The 21971-nt window shown below is 46.0% G+C and overlaps 1 protein-coding gene across 3 annotated transcripts in view; it reads right to left on the reverse strand.

The window, feature by feature from the left end:
* Positions 1-21971, reverse strand: part of ulk4 (unc-51 like kinase 4) — a 434415-nt gene that overhangs the window by 232096 nt on the left and 180348 nt on the right. For all 3 annotated transcript variants that reach the window (XM_078413782.1, XM_078413790.1, XM_078413774.1), the window contains 2 exons: positions 16681-16808; positions 7663-7787 (listed from right to left, as the gene is read on the reverse strand). In XM_078413782.1, the coding sequence (XP_078269908.1) occupies positions 7663-7787; positions 16681-16808 (253 nt within the window). The remainder of the gene's footprint in view (positions 1-7662; positions 7788-16680; positions 16809-21971) is intronic.

Below are 21971 nucleotides of genomic sequence, written 5' to 3' on the forward strand. Positions count from 1 at the left end.
ACCAGAGGGCGTATCTTTAAGGAGTGAGGGGCGATGTGTGGAGGAACATGCTCCAGGGATTGTGGTGGAGGTAGATGGTGTTTGTGATGCTTTTGGATAGGCACACTGGAGGGATATGGATCACATGCAGACAGGGGAGATTAGTTTATCTTGCATCATATTTGTCCCTCTGTTGTACGTCTCCCCCTTTTATGTTCTACAGTCAATGAGTCTGTGAACGCAAACATGGAGATTGTGTGAAAGTAAGGCAGAATCATCGTGGAACGCATGTAGCGTTATGGTGCCAGAGCAGGAGTCCAGAGTCACAAGGTCTATGAGCCTAAATTGGAGGAAACACCAAGGGAAGGGGCCAACTCAGAAAGAGACAGGATGACGGAAGTGAGCTACAGGAAGTACCATCCAGAGCAGCAAGAGACAAATATTACATTATATTGTCAACATGTAATGTTTGAGAGAATCCAGACCATGCAACATTTGTTTCCTAACTTTCAGCAGCCTTCTGTGACTTAGTGCTTCATCTACTTAGTTCCTTCCTACACATTTTGTCTGCTCCACTACAAAATCTCCTCACGGTATGCCTCCTTTGAAGAAGTTCTCCTCCTCTGGCCGATGAGATTCTGCAACGTTCTCTCTCGCTGCATCCCCGCTGTGATGCCTCTTGCTCTCCATATCTCTGTGTCTCCCTCTCCCCTGACTCTCAGTCTGAAGATGGGCCTCCACCCACTCCTTCTCTCCAGAGATGCTGCCTGTGCACTGAGTTACTCCAGCATTCTGTGTCTATCTTCGGTGTAAACCAGCATCTGCAATTCCTCCCCACACGTACTTCATCAGGTGTTGGTTCCTAGATTTACTTTGATAGCTCTGATAGCTCTCATGCTGACTGATGAGGAGGGAGATGTAATACATGAGATACATGAGATGGCATGAGATGGCATGAGATGTCTGCTCTGCTGGGTGCACGTTACAGCTGTGGGCATACAGCACTACAAAGGAGATAAAGACAATGGAAATCACCAGACTGGTGCTAGTAATGATCTGTTATCACTAAGCCAAATGCTCTGGAGCTAAAGAAACTGAGGAAAGACAAATATAAATCTTCAGGCAAGTGAAAAATAATGTGACTGGTGACAGCTGCTTTTGTTGGTCAATGAGCCGATTGCACAGCTACTGAAGTCATAAGATTCAGCATTCACAGGGTTCTTAGTAACTGGCAAATATTTACTTGCACCAAAACTTCCTCACTATTCCCTCTTCACATTAACTTGGACACACTTTAGGTACTATGTAAGATTTGAGAAGTTTTCCCTCATTCGGAAAGCAACACCTAACCAAAGAGCTGCAGTTTTGGACATTTTAAACGGGAGACTGGGGCTGATAGCGGAGAAAGGCTGCGGTCAGTTTACCAAGGATGTCACAATCTGTGGGTCCTAAAATGGCTGCAGGACCTCGTGACCAGCCACAAAAGGTAAAAACCTTACAACCCAGTCTCTAGGTTTCTGCAAAGTCACGGCCAGAACAATGGATGGGTATTGGCCATGCAGAAACCTGCGAAACCAGGTCGAAGTCCAGACACTGGGGCGCTGACATCAGCATACTCACAATGCCTCAAGCCGACCTAAACAGTTCATCTCGTTAAGGGGGCACAATAGCCCATAGAAAACTACCTGGTAGGTGATGGGAAACCAGTTAACACCCATCACCTCGCAACGAAATACCCATTAACACCGTCTGGCCATCCCCGGTACCCCCGGACATGAGCGCAGATCAGAGAGAGAACTCATACATATCGTTTTGAACAAAGATATCCCAAGATCTGGCGGGATATAGGACGGGTCAGAATAGTATAACTGACCACGACTTTTGGGTTTAAAGCTCATGCTGGAAGAAACCTGCAACTCACGCAAGAAGGAAGTCAAACGGATGCAGGAGGAAGAAAAGACAGGCAAGAAGAACGGATGCAAGAGAGAGGAACAGGCACGCAACTCGAGAAGAAATACTGCAAACCGAACAGCCAGTAACCCCAGTAATAGCCCCATGGTGAGCATGTACCCCGATCTTACATATCCTGGACATAGTTTAGTGTAGAGGGGAGGGTGGTTTGAATAAACGTGGGTGAGTTAAAGGAATATGTGTTGGTCAATTTTGCGATGTGTCGTACGTTCCCATCTTACAGTCGTGTATATGTCTTGTAGAACTGTGCGTTTTAGAATTCGGAGTAAAAGGTATTCATGTATTCGGTATGTGTCTTATGGATGTGTCTTATAGAACTGTATAAGTATTCATGTACAATAGTCCCAAGCGCTAAATAAAAGCCTTTTTCATTTAAACCCTGGTTTTCAAATCTGGTCTGGTGGAATTTTCTGCACTATAAACGCTCCTGCATCTAAGTCCAGTGTCTAGAACCGTAAGGGGTGAGTGGGTCGAACCACTCACGGGGAACCAGTGTGCGCGGCCTGGTCAAGGGATCAGAGCAAGGCACGGGGACCTTAGGTCGGGCGAAAGCTCGGCGCAGAAACCCCTTACACTATGTCATTTATAGAGATACATAATTCATTAAAGAGTTGTAATTCTCAGTCTGGGAAATAGTCATGCCAGGAACATGTACCTAACTGACTTAATCTCAGTGCCAACAGTCCAATCAATCTGCCACACTCGGTACAAACTGCTGCCGAAGAATCCAGTCCTCGGGGGAAAAAAGAGAAGGACCCTCTTTCACACATCCTATAGAAAGGACAGGCAGGTGGGCAGAGGGGGTGGGGTAGCTCTGCTGGTGAGGGATGGAATTCAGTCCCTTGCGAGGGAAGACATAGGGACTGACGAGGTAGAGTCACTGTGGATTGAGTTGAGGAATTGTAAAGGCAAGAAGACACTAATTGGTGGTATCTACAGGTTCCAAATAGTAGCCCGGATGTAGGGTGTAAGATGCAGCAGGAGTTAAAACTGGCATGTAACAAAGGTAATGCCACTGTGATGATGGGTGATTTCAATATGCAGGTAGACTGGGAAAATCAGGTTGGTTCTGGACCCCAAGAAAGAGAGTTTGTAGAGTGCTTCCGAGATGGATTCTTAGAGCAGCTTGTAATGGAGCCTACCCGAGAAAAGGCAATTCTGGATTTAGTGTTGTCCAATAAACCAGATATGATAAGAGAACTCGAGGTAAAGGAACCGCCTGGAGGTAGTGATCATAATATGATTAGTTTCAATCTGCAATTTGAGAAGGAGAAGGTTAAATCGGAAGTGTCAGTGTTGCAGTTGAACAAAGGGGACTATGAAGGCATGAGAGAGGAGCTGGCCAAGGTAGACTGGAAAGGGATCCTAGCAGGAATGACGGTGGAACAGCAATGGCAGGAATTTCTGGGCATAATCCGGAAGACGCAGGATTATTTCATTCCAAAAGCAAGAAAGATTCTAATGGGAGTAGGGGGCAACCGTGGCTGACAAGGGAAGTTAGGGATGGAATAAAACTAAAAGAAAAGATGTATAACACACCAAAGAGTAGCGGGAAGCCAGAGGATTGGGAAACTTTCATACGACAACAGAAACAGGCAATACGGGCTGAAAAGATGAAGTACGAGGGGAAGCTGGCCAAGAATATAAAGAAGGACAGTAAAAGCTTCTTTAGATATGTTAAGAGAAAAAGAGTAGCAAAGTCAAATGTGGGTCCCTTGAAGGCAGACACGGGTGAAATTATTATGGGTAACAAGGAAATGGCAGAAGAGTTGAACAGGTACTTCGGATCTGTCTTCACTAAGGAAGACACAAACAATCTCCTAGATATACTGGAGGACAGAGGATCTAGGGGGGTAGAGGAACTGAAAGACATTTTCATTAGGCGAGAAATAGTATTAGGTAGACTAATGGGACTGAAGGATGATAAATCCCCAGGGCCTGATGGTCTGCATCCCAGGGTCCTCAGGGAGGTGCATTGGTGATCATTTTCCAATGTTCAATAGATTCAGGATCAGTTCCCTGTGGATTGGAGGATAGCTAATGTTATCCTACTTTTCAAGAAAGGAGCGAGAGAGAAAACAGGGAATGATAGACCAGTTAGCCTGACATCGGTGGTGGGAAAGATGCTGGAGTCAATTATTAAAGAGGTAATAACGGTGCATTTGGATAGCAGTAAAAGGATAAGTCCAAGTCAACATGGATTTATGAAAGGGAAATCATGCTTGACTAATCTTCTGGAATTTTTTGAGGATGTGACAAGTAAAATGGATGAAGGGGAGCCAGTGGATGTAGTGTATCTGGACTTTCAGAAAGCCTTTGATAAGGTCCCACACGGGAGATTGGTGACTAAAATGAGAGCACATGGTATTGGGGGTAGAGTGTTGACATGGATAGAAAATTGGTTGGCAGACAGGAAGCAAAGAGTAGGAGTAAACTGGTCCTTTTCAGAATGGCAGGCAGTGGCGAGTGGAGTGCCGCAAGGCTCGGTGTTGGGGCCGCAAATGTTTACCATATATATTAATGATTTGGAAGAAGGAATTAGAAGCAACACTAGCATGTTTGCAGATGACACAAAGCTGAGTGGCAGTGTAAATTGTGAAGAGGATGTTAGGAGGTTGCAGGGTGACCTGGACAGGTTGAATGAGTGGGCAGATGCGTGGAAAATGCAGTATAATATAGATAAATGTGAGGTTATCCACTTTGGCGGCAGAAACAAGGAGGCAGATTATTATCTCAATGGAGTTAGGTTAGGTAAGGGGGAGGTGCAGGGAGATCTCGGTGTCCTTGTACACCAGTCACTGAACGTTGGCGAGCAGGTACAGCAGGCAGTGAAGAAAGCTAATGGCATGTTGACCTTCATAACGAGAGGATTTCAGTATAGGAGTAAAGATGTTCTTCTGCAGTTGTATAGGGCCCTGGTAAGACCACATCTGGAGTATTGTGTACAGTTTTGGTCTCCTAATTTGAGGAAGGACATCCTTGTAATTGAGGCAGTGCAGCGTAGGTTCACGAGATTGATCCCTGGAATGGCGGGACTGACATATGAGGAAAGATTGAAAAGACTGGGCTTGTATTCACTGGAGTTTAGAAGGATGAGAGGGGATCTTATAGAAACATATAAAATTATAAAAGGACTGGACAAGCTAGATGCAGGAAAAATGTTTGCAATGTTGGGCGAGTCCAGAACCAGGGGCCACAGTCTTAGAATAAAGGGGAGGCCATTTAAAACTGAGGTGAGAAAAAACTTTTTCACCCAGAGTTGTGAATTTGTGGAATTCTCTGCCACAGAGGGCAGTGGAGGCCAATTCACTGAATGGATTTAAGAGAGAGTTAGATAGAGCTCTAGGGGCTAGTGGAATCAAGGGACATAGGGAGAAGGCAGGCACGGGTTACTGATTGGGGACGATCAGCCATGATCACAATGAATGGCGGTGCTGGCTCAAAGGGTCGAATGGCCTCCTCCTGCACCTATTTTCTATGTTTCTATGTTTCTACCACCCCTGGCAGCGCGTTCCAGACCCTCAACATCATCTGTGTGTAAAAAACGTTGTACATCTCCTTTAAACTTTCCCCCTCTCACCGTCTCTCCCCTAAACTCCCCCTCTCATCATGTAGCTATGCCCTCTAGTGTTGGACATTTCCACCCTGACTGTCATGGTCAGGGTTGGACATTTCCACCCTGACAATTATACCATAATTGTATATGGTTACCCTCTTCTGGGTTCAAAAACACATCAATCCCCAGACCCACTGCTATTTCTGGCAACTTTATAAATTATATTGATTTAATACTATATTTAATTTCTCTGATAAGCCTTCAATCAGTCAAGTTTCCTTTTGTGTTTTTGTACTTAATAATGTATTTTTGCAACATGCAATAATTCTTTAAATGCTAGTCATTCCCCGCCTGCCACCACACTTTAAACCCTGGTTTTGCACGGAACTATATCATTTTCAATTTGATGTTATTATTTCACATCATGTAAATATTGGAATATCTAAGAAGACTGTGAAGAATGATATAAAACCCACTGACGTAATACGAAGTAAAGGGCAAGTAAAGGGCAGTGAGAGGAGGGCGAGCCTTGGCATCTGCCCATCCTCACATTTTACACATCACCTGCGATTATGTAGAAGTTGAAGATCGAGATGAATATTTATCATCTTCTGAATTTAATACCCAAAACATGAAAAAGTTCAGATTGGATTCAGGTTCACCCAAGGTAAGAACATGTATAAACAAACCCAGGGCACTCGAAGGCGATTCCAAGCAGAACTTAACAGCATCTTGGAGAGACAATGAACTGCAGATGCTGGAGTAATTCCTTCTTCTCCATGTACACGTCTGGCAGAAGCTTGAAGGTGCGACCACCAGACTGAGGAACAGCTTCTTCACATCTGTTATCAGCTTCTGATAACCCCAGACCTACCCCAAACAGTATGCAAAAGGGCAGAGCTGTTTTGAAGGGGAATGGCGACAGGCATCACCTGCCCTCTCTGTCTACTCTCTGTCCTCATGGTCACCCACCTACTGTCTTCCTTACCCTGGGCGAGACCACTTCACTAGAACTCCTATCTCTGAAGCTCATTCTCCCAGATGGTCCTGAGGTCGTCCAGCTGCAGCTCCAGTTCCCTAATGTGTGCCGTCTCTGAGCTGCACCTGGACACAATTCCCACAGGTGTAGTCACCAGCTGTTTTCCTCAATTGCCACATCCTGCAGGAGGAACATCGCACCATTCTACCTGCTGTCACTACTGCACTAAACCACAGAGTCCCAGAGCATGGAAACAGGCCCTTCCGCCCAACTTGCCAACGTTATCCCACTCAACTACCTCCTCTGACAGCTTTTTTGTGTCAAAACCTTTTGGGCGGCACGGTGGCGCAGCGGTAGAGTTGCTGCCTTACAGCGAATGCAGCGCCGGAGACCCAGGTTCCATCCCGACTGCGGGTGCTGTCTGTACAGAGTTTGTACGTTCTCCCCATGTCCTGCGTGGGTTTTCTCCGAGATCGGTTTCCACCCACACTCCAAAGACGTGCAGGTTTGTGGGTTAACTGGCTTGGTAAATGTAAATTGTTTCGTTGGGTTGCTGTTGTCTAAATTACTTAAATTATTGCATTCCCAATCTCGTTGTACCCCTGGGTACAATGACAATAAAGATATATTGTATTGTATTGTATTGTAAAATAATTGTCCCTAGTGGATGTAGGACAGTGTTAATATGCAGGGATCACTGGTCGGCGCGGACCCGGTGGGCCGAAGGGCCTGTTTCTGCGCTGTATCTCTAAACTAAACTAAACGTTACCCCTCAAGTTCCTTAAATCTATGTCCTCTGGTTCTTGATTCCCCTACTCTGGGTAAACCAGAAGTTACATAGAACAGCGTATGTAGCTTTGCCTCCTGTCCACCTCCACATAGTGTCTTTGCCTCAGACTCCTCGCTGAAGTCTCTTGGGCCAAAGCCGCACATAGCACTGAAGCATTATGATGTTCAGCTTCTTATACTCAATACCCTGACCAATGGAGGCAAGCATACCATACACCTTCATTGCCACACCATAGAGTTTCAAACAATGTGCAAAGTGTTACGAGTGGTAAATACATTGCAGCTGGGCTGAGATCTGTCATATAAACCAACCTCTTGACAGCAGCCATGCACAAAAGGTCAGAATAAACTACTGTTCACTTTCTCAGAGAGTAATCCATCAGTTTACCTATGATCCCGGGTAATTCGTGGATGAGGTGACAGATTAGCAGATCCAGACACTTGGACAGGTATTCATTGCTGTTTTGCTGTTCCTTCCCTTTCCTGCTGTCTCTTTCAATATACATCACTAACCTGCAATTAAAGCAGAATTGATTAGTATTAACAATGAGCTTGACCATTTTCTTTGAAAGATTTCTCGCGATTCCCATTTCCCATTCCACAGTATGTTCCCAAAAAGTCACCAAAACCATGTTGACAATATTTGTCATTAGTTTATTGTCACGTGTACTGAAGTGACCCAATCTACACCTCATGCTGCCTCGGCAAGGCCAGCAGCATAATCAAGGACCAGTCTCACCCCGGCCACTCCCTCTTCTCCCCTCCCCCATCGGGCAAGAGGTACAGAAGTGTGAAAACGCACACCTCCAGATTCAGGGACACTTTCTTCCCAGCTGTTATCAGGCAACTGAACCATCCTACCACAACCAGAGAGCAGTGCTGAACTACTTTCTATCTCATCGGTGACCCTCGGACTATCCTTGTTCGGACTTTACTGGCTTTACCTTGCACTAAACGTTATTCCCTTTTCATGTATCTGTACACTGTGAATGGCTCAATTGTGATCATGTATTGTCTTTCCGCTGATTTGATTTGCTGCTGGCCTTGCCGAGGCAGTGTGAGGTGTAGATGGAGTGGGTGGGAGGGAGGTTGGTTTGTGTGATGGTCTGGGCTGCGTCCACAATTCTCTGCAATTTCTTGCGGTCTTGGATGGAGCTGGTCCCAAAACGTTGGTTTAATGAACGCATGCAATACATTATCTGCAAGTGATCGATTGATTAAAATATATTTTGAAACAGGCACTTCGGCCCACCAGGTTTACGATGGCCATCCATCACCTGTTCTATGTTATCCCACTTTTCCATCCACTCTCAACACATTAGGGGCAATTTACAGAGGCCAATTAACCTACAATCCCACACACCTTTGGGATGTGGGAGCAAACCAGAACAGAAAATATCTCAGTGGAATGCAACAAAAGCTTTTCACTGTACCTCAATTGTAATAAAATCATCCAGCACAGAAACAGGGATTGAAAGACATTAGCAATGCAATCATTTAACTAGATTTCAAAAGCATTCATCAAAGTAACAATAGCAGGCAGATAAAATCAGAAAATTAGGAGTCAGGGAATGTTATAAGATTGGGTTCATTCAAGATTAAGATCAGTTTATTTTAGAATCAAGGGGAACATGAGATATGGGGATTATGTTAGTAGATGACGTACTGTGATTCTGTTGATCATAAAGCAAGGATCAAGGGCTATCAAGCACACTGCTGCTCCTATTTCTGTTGTCATGTTCTTATCTACCTCAAGATCACGGGCATGAATTACAACATAACTTTGTAATGCAGATAGATTTTAAAAATGCACCCATGTATTCTGTCAGCCATGTACAGCATATTTCTAATCGTTCAAGGCATAAAAGGCAATGGAAATAATGGGGGTAAATGGGAATAGTTTAGATCAGTACTAAAGGGCAGCATAGATGTAGTGGACAGAAGGGCTGTATCTGCCCAATATGACTATATCATTTTATTACAGTAGATTGAAAAATAATATGACAGCAACTTAAAACAACTTTAAAGTTTCTGCATTAGATGGCACAGCGGCAGTCTGCGGTCACGGTCATGGTCTGCGGTCACGGTCTGCGGTCACGGTCTGCGGTCACGGTCTGCGGTCACGGTCATGGTCTGTGGTCACGGTCTGCGGTCACGGTCTGCGGTCACGGTCTGCGGTCGCGGTCTGCGGTCACGGTCTGCGGTCACGGTCATGGTCTGTGGTCACGGTCTGCGGTCACGGTCACGGTCTGCGGTCACGGTCTGCGGTCACGGTCTGCGGTCACGGTCATGGTCTGCGGTCATGGTCTGCGGTCACGGTCTGCGGTCACGGTTTGCGGTCTTGGTCTGCGGTCAAGGTCATGGTCTGCGGTCACGGTCTGCGGTCATGGTCTGCGGTCATGGTCTGCGGTCACGGTCATGGTCTGCGGTCATGGTCTGCGGTCACGGTCATGGTCTGCGGTCACGGTCATGGTCTGCGGTCATGGTCTGCGGTCATGGTCTGCGGTCATGGTCTGCGGTCACGGTCATGGTCTGCGGTCATGGTCTGCGGTCACGGTCATGGTCTGCGGTCATGGTCTGCGGTCACGGTCATGGTCTGCGGTCACGGTCATGGTCTGCGGTCATGGTCTGCGGTGACGGTCACGGTCATGGTCTGCGGTCACGGTCTGCGGTCACGGTCACGGTCTGCGGTCACAGTCTGCAGTCACGGTCATGGTCTGCGGTCACGGTCACGGTCTGCGGTCACGGTCATGGTCTGCGGTCACGGTTTGCGGTCATGGTCTGCGGTCACGGTCATGGTCTGCGGTCACGGTCATGGTCTGCGGTCATGGTTTGGGGTGACGGTCACGGTCACGGTCTGCGGTCATGGTCTGCGGTCACGGTCACGGTCATGGTCTGCGGTCACGGTCATGGTCTGCGGTGACGGTCACGGTCTGCGGTCATGTTCTGCAGTCACGGTCTGCGGTCACGGTCATGGTCTGCGGTCACGGTCATGGTCTGCGGTCATGGTCTGCGGTCACGGTCATGGTCTGCGGTCATGGTCATGGTCTGCGGTCACGGTCTGCGGTGACGGTCACGGTCATGGTCTGCGGTCACGGTCTGCGGTCATGGTCTGCGGTCACGGTCTGCGGTCATGGTCATGGTCTGCGGTCATGGTCTGCGGTCACGGTCATGGTCATGGTCATGGTCTGCGGTCACGGTCATGGTCTGCGGTCACGGTCATGGTCTGCGGTCACGGTCATGGTCTGCGGTCACGGTCTGCGGTCACGGTCTGCGGTCACGGTCATGGTCTGCGGTCACGGTCTGCGGTCACGGTCATGGTCTGCGGTCACGGTCTGTGGTCACGGTCTGCGGTAACGGTCTGCGGTCACGGTCTGTTGTCACGGTCACGGTCTGCGGTCACGGTCTGCGGTCATGGTCATGGTCTGCACCAAAGGGACGATGGTGAGTAAGGTGGGCCTAAAATTGTTGCACTATTGTGTACCGTTTTGGCTGTAGTTCAGGAACAAACAAACAAACAATCGAGAGTTTTAGAAGAATAGATTTGCCAAACATGGGCAGGTGGGACTCATGTAGTAGGGCCAGAGGGTAGCAGGGCATTTTGGTTGGCATGGACGGACATCGAAACATAGAAAATAGGTGCCGGAGGAGGTCATTCAGCCCTTCGAGCCAGCACCGCCATTCATTGTGATCATGGCTGATCATCCACAATCAGTAACCTGTGCCTGCCTTCTCCCCATATCCCTTGATTCCACTAGCCCCTAGAGCTCTATCTAACTCTCTTTTAAATTCATCCAGTGAATCGGCCTCCACTGCCCTCTGTGGCAGAGAATTCCACAAATTCACAACTCTCTGGGTGAAAATGTTTCTTCTCACCTCAGTTTTAAATGGCCTCTCCTTTATTCTTAGACTGTGGCCCCTGGTTCTGGACTCCCCCAACATTGGGAACATTTTTCCTGCATAGACAATAGACAATAGGTGCAGGAGGAGGCCATTCGGCCCTTCGAGCTAGCACCGCCATTCAATGTGATCAAGGCTGATCATTCTCAATCTAGCTTCTAGCTTTTACAGTCCTTTTATAATTGTATATGTCTCTATAAGATCCCCTCTCATCCTTCTAAACTCCAGTGGATACAAGCCCAGTCTTTCCAATCTTTCCTCATATGACAGTCCCACCATATATAACATATATAACATATAACATATAACAACTACAGCATGGAAACAGGCCTGTCCGGCCCTACCAGTCCACGCCGACCATTCTCCCTGACCTAGTCTCAGGGATTAACCTGGTGAACCTACGCTGCACTGCCTCAATAGAATGTCCCCCTGCTGTATGATTCTATGAACTCAGTGATAATATTACATGCAAATATAATGCTTCAGTAATTCAGTAAAAAGACACACAAAAAGCCACACTATCCTTTCATTTCTACGATAACAAATGAGCAAATTTATCACTTTCATCACTCAAATGTAAGCAGCAAAATAAGATTGATGCTTTTGTTAGCAAGATTGCAGTTACACTAGCACCAGAGCTCTCATCTTCACAACCTGCAGAAATATATTACCTCAGCATCAGCCCAGAGTGTGATTATTCACAAGCAAGATCCTGAACTCTGGGATTAACCCCTCCAGCAAACACTGCAAAAAAACAATTAGGCTTTGCTCTTTGAATCTTTTCATTTCTTTATCACCCTTTCCCGAAAGCAATACTAAGAAAAATAATAGGTGACATTTTGTTTTGTTCATGTCAAAAGGAAATCAATGACCAATGACCAAATTTCTATATTCTGAAATTTTAAAAAACGTACCTCAAAATTTCCCCCAGTATTTCAAAACTAATCTAAAAAGATATGTTTTGCTTTAAAAAAGTTATTTAAAGGAGATTCATCAGGTTGTCAACAAAAGTAACTGCAGAAAGTAACTACTTTACATAAAAAAGACAAAGTGCTGGAGGAACATAGACTTTGTAGGCTTAAGTTATACAGAGAGGTTGGATAGGCTGAGACTTTTTCTGTTGGAGTGTAGGAGATTGAGGGGTGAACTTATAGAGGTGTACAAGATCATGAGGAGCATGGATAAAGTGAAAACTCACAGCCTTTTGTCCAGTGTAAAGGATTCAAAAAATAGAGCGCACAGGGAGAGATTTAAGAGGGACCTTAGGGGCAGCATTTTCACTCTGAGGGCAGTCTGTGTCTGGAATGTGCAGTGTGTCTGGGATGGGCAGTCTGTGTCTGGGATGGGCAGTGTGTGTCTGGGATGGGCAGTGTGTCTGGGATGGGCAGTCTGTGTCTGGGATGGGCAGTCTGTGTTCGGGATGGGCAGTCTGTGTCTGGGATGGGCAGTGTGTCTGGGATGGGCAGTCTGTATCTGGGATGGGCAGTCTGTGTCTGGGATGGGCAGTGTGTCTGGAATGGGCAGTCTGTGTCTGGGATGGGCAGTCTGTATCTGGGATGGGCAGTCTGTGTCTGGGATGGGCAGTCTGTGTCTGGGATGGGCAGTGTGTCTGGGATGGGCTGTCTGTATCTGGGATGGGCAGTCTGTGTCTGGGATGGGCAGTCTGTGTCTGGGATGGGCAGTCTGTGTCTGGGATGGGCAGTCTGTGTCTGCAATGGGCAGTGTGTCTGGAATGGGCAGTCTGTGTCTGGGATGGGCAGTCTGTGTCTGGGATGGGCAGTGTGTCTGGAATGGGCAGTCTGTGTCTGGGATGGGCAGTCTGTGTCTGGGATGGGCAGTCTGTGTCTGCAATGGGCAGTGTGTCTGGAATGGGCAGTCTGTGTCTGGGATGGGCAGTCTGTGTCTGCAATGGGCAGTGTGTCTGGAATGGGCAGTCTGTGTCTGGGATGGGCAGTCTGTGTCTGGGATGGGCAGTCTGTGTCTGCAATGGGCTGCCAGAGGAAGCTACAGATGCAGGTACGTCAGACTTTTAAAAGACATTTGGACAGAGATATATGATAGGATGAGTTCAGAGGATATGAACCAAATGCAGGTAAATGGAAAATGCCAACTTGGTCAGCATGTAAATATGGGCCAAAGGGCTTGTTTCCATGTTGTACAACTTTATGACTTGTTATTTATGTTATCTGATTCAACCTTAGAACTTTATGAAAATGTTTGTGCTCCTCAGATACGGAGTGTGACAGTTCATAGTGAAGAAGTATATCCCATCAGATTACATGCCATTGATCTCCACTGTCAACCCTTTAAGTGTCATTTGCCAGTCTATCCTATCCAATTCCCGTCTCGTACCATCAAAACATGAGAACATGGATAGGTGACGTTTCGGTTAGAGAAGGAGAACTTCAAGAGTGAGATTAATTAATAATAAATAATAATAATAATGTATTTTATTTATATAGCGCTTTTCATATACTCAAAGACGCTTTACAGAGATTTAGAGAACATAGGGAAATGAATAAATAGATAAATAAGTAAATAAATAAACGAACAGAGAAAGGAGACAGAAGGTGAGGTGACCTTCAGTGGTTGAAGGCAGTACTGAACAGGTGAGACTTCAGCGATGTTTTGAATGTGGTGAGTGGTGGAGGAGTCTCTAACGGTTTGGGGTAGTGAGTTCCATAGGGTGGGAGCAGCGATGGAGAAAGCCCTGTCCCCCCAGGATCTGAGTTTGGTCCGGATGTGGGGGGATAGGAGATTGGCAGCAGCAGAGCGGAGGGTGCAGGTGGGAGTGTGCCTGTGGAGGAGGTCGGTCAGGTAGGATGGGGCCAGGTTATGGAGGGCTTTGTAGGTTATGAGGAGGATTTTGTACTGGATTCTCTGGGGGATGGGGAGCCAGTGGAGTTTATAAAGGACGGGGGTGATATGGTCACGGATCGGGGTGTGGGTGAGTAGACGGGCAGCGGAGTTTTGAATGTATTGAAGTTTACTGATGATTTTTGAGGGTGCAGGAGGCTGTTGCAGTAGTCCAGACGGGAGGTGATGAAGGCGTGGATTAGGGTTTCTGCAGCTGTGGAGGAGAGGGATGGACGGAGACGGGCAATGTTTTTGAGGTGGAAGGCTGTCTTTGTGATGTGTTTGATGTGTTTGATGATTGATTTGATGATTGAGTATGGACTGATTAGGCAGTAATTAGCTGCAATAGATTTGTCTGCATTTTGTGAACAAGTTGCCACCATGATGGGTGGATGCTCGTAACTGCTGCAGATAGTTCTGGTCGTAAGTACTGCAGCTGTCCCCACAGCCTCCAACAAAAAATGAGTTTTAAATTAAAATATCCATCGCATTCATTCAAAGTTACAGAATGAATGGCATTTTGAGTGGTGTGATTGACAAAAGCTGACTGTGCCAGTGTGAATCGGGTCTGTTCTCTGCCAAGTCAGCTCTGAACTGGCCGTCAGCAAATGTCTTTCCAGTGGCCAGCAGTCAGCTCCTATTCTGATCATAAGTTCATAAGCCATTGGAGCAGAATTAGGCCATTTAGCTCATCGTCTACTCCGCCATTCATGGCTCAATCATGGCTGATCTATCTTTCTCTCTCAACCCCATTTTCGTGCCTTCTCCCCCGTAGTAATCAAGAATCTGTCTATCTCTGCCGTAAAAATATCCACTGACGGCCTCCACAGCCTTCTGTGGCAATGAATTGCCTTCTGAGGAAAGATAGAAAAGACTAGGCTTGTATTCACTGGAGTTTAGAAGGATGAGAGGGGATCTTATAGAAACATATAAAATAATAAAAGGACTGGACAAGCTAGATGCAGGAAAAATGTTCCCAATGTTGGGCAAATCCAGAACCAGGGGCCACAGTCTTAGAATAAAGGGAAGGCCATTTAAAACTGAGGTGAGAAGGAACTTTTTCACCCAGAGAGTTGTGAATCTGTGGAATTCTCTGCCAGAGGGCAGTGGAGGCCAATTCACTGGATGGATTTAAGAGGGAGTTAGATAGAGCTCTAGGGACTAGTGGAATCAAGGGATATGGGGAGAGGGTGCAGAGGAAGTTTATCAGATTGCCTAGATTAGAGGGCAGTAGCTATAAGGAGAGGATGGGTAAACAGACACTGTGGGCTGAAGCTACCTGTTCCCACACTGTATCACTCTATGACTCGAGGGTCTGAGCTATAGGGCAAGGATGTTTATCAGATTGCCTAGATTAGAGCGCAGTAGCTATAAGGAGAGGATGGGTAAACCGACACTGTGGGCTGAAGGTGCCTGTTCCCATGCTGTAATGTCCATGTTCATGTATCCACCACTCAATTTCAATTACTCCTTTCAGATAAATCTGCAAGTTATTTTCTACAGGTTCTCTGCTTCTCAGGCATTGAAACGCTTATATTGCATTCACAATTTAAAAAGAATCATGCATAAAACTTCATTCACGTAAATATTTCTGCAACTAAACAGACACTCAGAATCCTGAGCAAAACACAAAGTGCTGGAGGAACTCAGCGGGTCAGGCAGCATCTGTGGAAGGAACGGATGGACATTTCAGGAAGGCTCTGTCCATTCCATCCACAGATGCTGCCTGACCCACCGAGTTCCTCCAGCACTTTGTGTTTGCTCAGGATTCCAACATCTGTAGTTTCTTGTGACTCAGAAGCCAAAATTATATTCAAGGTGTTTACAATAATCACAATTTTGTGCAAAAATATCTTCATCTTGATTATCATAGAGTCATAGAGAGAGTCAAAGAGTGATAGTGTGGAAATCCAGAGTGGAAATCAGTTGAAGGAACTTAATGGAACCAGCTGTCATTTATAGTAAAACAAAATAATAGGCATCAAAATATTGGTGCTGGTAAAATGACATGAAAACAAAAAATGCTGCAATGGAACTGGCCTTTCAGCTGACAATGTCACGCCGAACATGTCATATATCATGATGAATTAACCTGAACTACACATGATGCATATCCCTCCATTCCCTGCGTATCCATGTTCCTATCCAAAAGCCTCGTATGTCACGTTCAGCCTCCGCCAACATCACTCAGCACAGGCAGCATCTGAGAAATAGAGTTCACTCTTCAGTCTGAAATATTTCTTCTGTTTTGATGATGGTCATTTATTCAAACTGTTAACTTTGGTTCTCCCTCCACAGATGCTGCCTGGCCCGCTGAGTTACTCCAGCACTCTGTGAAACGTCACCTATCCATGTACTCCACAGATGCTGCCTGACCTGCTGAGTTACTCCACTATTTTGTGTCTATATTCAATGTTAACTCTGGTTCTCTCTCCACTGATGCTGCCTGACTTGCTGAGTGCTTGCTGAGCTTTCTGTCTTTAACTTCAGAATAGTAATCGTGTTGGAATTATTCAGCAAGGCACTGCTGAAAGGTTAATAACCTGAAACCCCAGTTCTCTTTCCCTCGCAGATGCTGCTGGACCTGGTGAGTGTTTCAAGCAGTTGGCATTTTGATTCCATTCTTCACTTTGATCACCGCCCCTCTTACCTTGTCTGGCAACAAAGCAGCAGCATCTCCTTGTTAGTCCTTAACACTTCCAATAAGACCAGATAAGCTTTGGCTCGAATCACTGTCAAAGGACTTTCCAATAAACGGACAATTTTGGTGACAAAATCCTGCAGGAAAGGAACAAATCCAGTGAAAGAATTGCACCAGTCTCAACCTGTACAATATTGCTCACATAATGTATATTAATGATCAAAAAGGTGGACTTTTAACAATGGTTACAAGCACAGAAACATACAAAAAAGGTGCAGGAGTAGGCCAATCGGCCCTTCGAGCCTGTACGCACCGCCATTCAATATGATCATGGCTGATCATCCACAATCAGTACCCCGTTCATGCTTTTTCCCCATATCCCTTGATTCCCTTAGCCCTAAGAGATAAATCTAACTCTCTCTTGAAAACATCCAGTGAATTGGCCACCACTGCCTTCATAGAATTCCAGATTCACAACTCTTTGGGTGAAAAAGTTTTTCCTGATCTCAGTTTTAAATGGCCGATCCCTTATTCTTAAACTGTGACCCCTGGTTCTGGACTCCCCAACATCGGAAACATTTTTCCTGCATCTACCCTGTCCAATCCTTTAAGAATTGTTTATGTTTCTATAAGATTCCCTCTCATCCTTCTAAATTCCAGTGAATACAAGCCCAGTCGACCCATTCTTTCATCATATGTTAGTCCCGCCATCCCGGGAATTAACCTGGTGAAACTACACTGCACTCCCTCCATTTGATGTCCTCCCTCAAATTAGGAGACTAAAATTGCACACAATACTCCAGGTGCGATCTTACAAGGCCCTGCACAACTGCAGTAGGACCTCTTTGCTCCTAAACTCATATCCTCTCGCAATGAAAGCCAACATGCCATTCATTAGCTGTCTTCACTGCCTGCTGTACCTGCATGCTTACTTTCAGTGACTGATGTACAAGCACACCCAGGTCGTGTTGCACCTCCTCTTTTCCTAATCTGACACCATTCAGATAATAATCTGCCTTCCTGTTCTTTCCACCAAAGTGGATAACCTCACATTTATCCACATTACACTGCATCTGCCATACATCTGCCCACTCACCCAACCTATCCAAGTCACCCTGCAGCCTCATAGCATCCTCTTCGCAGCTCACACTGCCACCCAGCTTTGTGTCATCTGCAATCTTGGAGTTGTCACATTTAATTCCCTCGTCTAAATCGTTAATATATATTGTAAATAGCTGGGGTCCCAACACCGAGCCTTGCGGCACCCCACTAGTCACTGCCTGCCATTCTGAAAAGGACCCGTTAATTCTTACTCTTTGCTTCCTGTCTGCCAACCAGTTCTCTATCCATGTCAACACCCTACCCCCAATACCATGTGCTCTAATTTTGTACACTAATCTCTTGTGTGGGACCTTGTCAAAGGCTTTTTGAAAGTCCAGATGCACCACATCCACTGGCTCTCTCTTATCCATTCTACTTGTTACATCCTCAAAAAATTCCAGAAGATTAGTCAAGCATGATTTCCCCTTCATAAATCCATGCTGACTTTGACCGATCCTGTCACTGCTTTCCAAATGCGCTATAGCATCTTTAATAATCGACTCCAGCATCTTCCCCACTACCGATGTCAGGCTAACTGGTCAATAATTCCCTGTTTTCTCACTCCCTCCTTTCATAAAAAGTGGAGTTACATTGGCTACCCTCTAGTCCCCAGGAACTGATCCAGAGTAGAGGGAACATTGGAAAATGATCACCAATGTGTCCATGATTTCTAGGGCCATCTCCTTGAGTACTCTGGGATGCAGACCATCAGACCCTGGGGATTTATCTGCCTTCAGTCCCAACAGTTTACCTAACATCATTTCCTGAAAATGTGGATTCCCTTCAGTTCCTCCCTCCCACTAGATCCTCGGTCCCCTAGTATTTCTGGGAGATTGTTTGTGTCTTTCTTAGTGAAGGCAGAACCAAAGTACTCGTTTAACTGTTTTGCCATTTCCTTGTTCTCCATTATAACTTCACCTGTCTCTGATTGTAAGGGACCTACATTTATCTTCACCAATCTTTTCCTTTTCACATATCTAAAGAAGCTTTTACAATCAGTTTTTATATTCCCAACAAGCTTTCTTTCATGCTCTTTTTCCCCTCTTAATTAACCCCTTTGTCCTCCTCTGTTGAGTTCTACATTTCTCCCAGTCCTCCGGGTTGCTGCTTCCTCTGGCCAATTTATATGCCTCTTCCTTGGCTTTAACACTATCCTTGACTTCCCTCGTCAGCCACGGTTGAGCCGTCTTTAAATCTTCACCATTGCATCTCCACTGTCAACCCTTTAAGTATAATTTGCCAGTGTATCCTAGCCAATTCCCATCTCATACCTTCAAAGTTTCCTTTGTTCAAGTTCAGGGCCCTGGTCTCTGAATTAACCGTGTCAATCTCCATCCTAATGCAGAATTCCACCACATTATAGTCACTGTTGCCCAAGGGGCTCTGCACAACAAGATCGCTAACTAACCCTTCCTGTTTGAAGGAAATGCACTGACTGAAGTGCCTTTAAAGGTATAATCACCACCGCTTTTTTCTTATTTGTATGAAGGAAGATCTACAGCAATTTATCACAGCAAAGTGAAACGATTGTGGAATGTTTCACACCACTAGTCAGGCCATAACTGCAAGCAGCAGTTGGAAATAGACAATAGACAATAGGTGCAGGAGGAGGCCATTGGGCCCTTCGAGCCAGCGCCACCAGACAATGTGATCATGGCTGATCATTCTCAATCAGTACCCCTTTCCTGCCTTCTCCCCATACCCCCTGACTCCACTATCCTTAAGAGCTCTATCTAGCTCTCTCTTGAAAGCATTCAGAGAATTGGCCTCCACTGCCTTCTGAGGCAGTGAATTCCACAGATTCACAACTCTCTGATTGAAAAGGTTTTTCCTCATCTCTGTTCTAAATGGCCCACCCCTTATTCTTAAACTGTGGTCCCTGGTTCTGGACTCCCCCAACATTGGGAACATGTTTCCTCCCTCTAACGTGACCAACCCCTTAATAATCTTTTAGGAAGGATATTCTTGCTATTGAGGGCGTGCAGCGTAGGTTCACTAGGTTAATTCCCGGAATGGCGGGACTGTCGTATGTTGAAAGGCTGGAGCGACTAGGCTTGTATACACTGGAGGGGGGATCTTATTGAAACATATAAGATAATTAGGGGATTGGACACATTAGAGGCAGGAAACATGTTCCCAATGTTGGGGGAGTCCAGAACAAGGGGCCACAGTTTAAGAATAAGGGGTAGGCCATTTAGAACGGAGATGAGGAAGAACTTTTTCAGTCAGAGAGTGGTGAAGGTGTGGAATTCTCTGCCTCAGAAGGCAGTGGAGGCCAGTTCGTTGGATGCTTTCAAGAGAGAGCTGGATAGAGCTCTTAGGGATAGCGGAGTGAGGGGGTATGGGGAGAAGGCAGGAACGGGGTACTAATTGAGAGTGATCAGCCATGATCGCATTGAATGGCGGTGCTGGCTCGAAGGGCTGAATGGCCTACTCCTGCACCTATTGTCTATTGTCTATTGTCTATATGCTTCAATAGACAATAGACAATATACAATAGGTGCAGGAGTAGGCCATTCAGCCCTTCGAGCCAGCACTGTGGCCCCTTGTTCTGGACTCCCCCAACATTGGGAACATGTTTCCTGCCTCTAATGTGTCCAATCCCCTAATTATCTTATATGTTTCAATAAGATCCCCCCTCATCCTTCTAAATTCCAGTGTATACAAGCCCAATCGCTCCAGCCTTTCAACATACGACAGTCCCGCCATTCCGGGAATTAACCTAGTGAACCTACGCTGCACGCCCTCCATAGCAAGAATATCCTTCCTCAAATTTGGAGACCAAAACTGCACACAATACTTCAGGTGTGGTCTCACTAGGGCCCTGTATAACTGCAGAAGGACCTCTTTGCTCCTATACTCAACTCCTCTTGTTATGAAGGCCAACATTCCATTGGCTTTCTTCACTGCCTGCTGTACCTGCATGCTTACTTTCAGTGTCTGATGCACTAGGACACCCAGATCTCGTTGTACGTCCCCTTTTCCTAACTTGACACCATTCAGATAATAATCTGCCTTCCTATTCTTACCACCAAAGTGGATAACCTCACACTTATCCACATTAAACTGCATCTGCCATGCATCCGCCCACTCACACAGCGTGTCCAAGTCACCCTGCAACCTCATAGCATCTTCCTCACAGTTCACACTGCCACCCAGCTTTGTATCATCTGCAAATTTGCTAATGGTACTTTTAATCCCTTCATCCAAGTCATTAATGTATATTGTAAATAGCTGCAGTCCCAGCACCGAGCCTTGCGGTACCCCACTAGTTACTGCCTGCCATTCTGAAAGGGACCCATTTATCCCCACTCTTGGGCTTTCTGTCTGCCAACCAATTTTCTATCCATGTCAGTACCCTACCCCCTATACCATGTGCTCTAATTTTGCCCACTAATTTCCTATGTGGGACCTTGTCGAAGGCTTTCTGAATGTTAAGGTACACCACATCCACCGGCTCTCCCCGGTCCATTTTCCCAGTTACATCCTCAAAAAATTCCAGAAGATTAGTCAAGCGTGATTTCCCCTTCGTAAATCCATGCTGACTCGGAACGATCCTGTTACTGCTATCCAAATGTTCCGCAATTTCGTCTTTTATAATTGACTCCAGCATCTTCCCCACTACTGATGTCAGTAACTGGTCTATAATTTCCCGTTTTCTCTCTCCCTCCTCTCTTAAAAAGTGGGATAACATTAGCTACCCTCCAATCCACAGGAAATGATCCTGAATCTATAGAACATTGGAAAATTATCACCAATGCATCCATGATTTCTAGAGCCACCTCCTTAAGTACTCTGGGATGCAGACCATCAGGCCCTGGGGATTTATCAGCCTTCAGTCCCATCAGTCTACCCAACACCATTTCCTGCCTAATGTGAATTTCCTTCAGTTCCTCCGTATCCCTAGGATCGCTGGCCACTAGAACATCTGGGAGATTGTATCTTCCTTAGTGAAGACAGATCCAAAGTACCGGTTCAACTCGTCTGCCATTTCCTTGTTCCCCGTAATAAATTCCCCTGATTCTGTCTTCAAGGGACCCACATTTGCCTCGACTATTTTTTTCCTCTTCATGTACCTAAAGAAGCTTTTACTCTCCTCCTTTATATTATTGGCTAGTTTACCCTCGTACCTCATCTTTTCTCCCCGTATTGCCTTTTCAGTTATCTTCTGTTGCTCGTTAAAAGAGTCCCAATCCTCT

This window comes from Rhinoraja longicauda, chromosome 2, assembly GCF_053455715.1.
Source record: "Rhinoraja longicauda isolate Sanriku21f chromosome 2, sRhiLon1.1, whole genome shotgun sequence".
Lineage (NCBI taxonomy): Eukaryota > Metazoa > Chordata > Chondrichthyes > Rajiformes > Arhynchobatidae > Rhinoraja > Rhinoraja longicauda.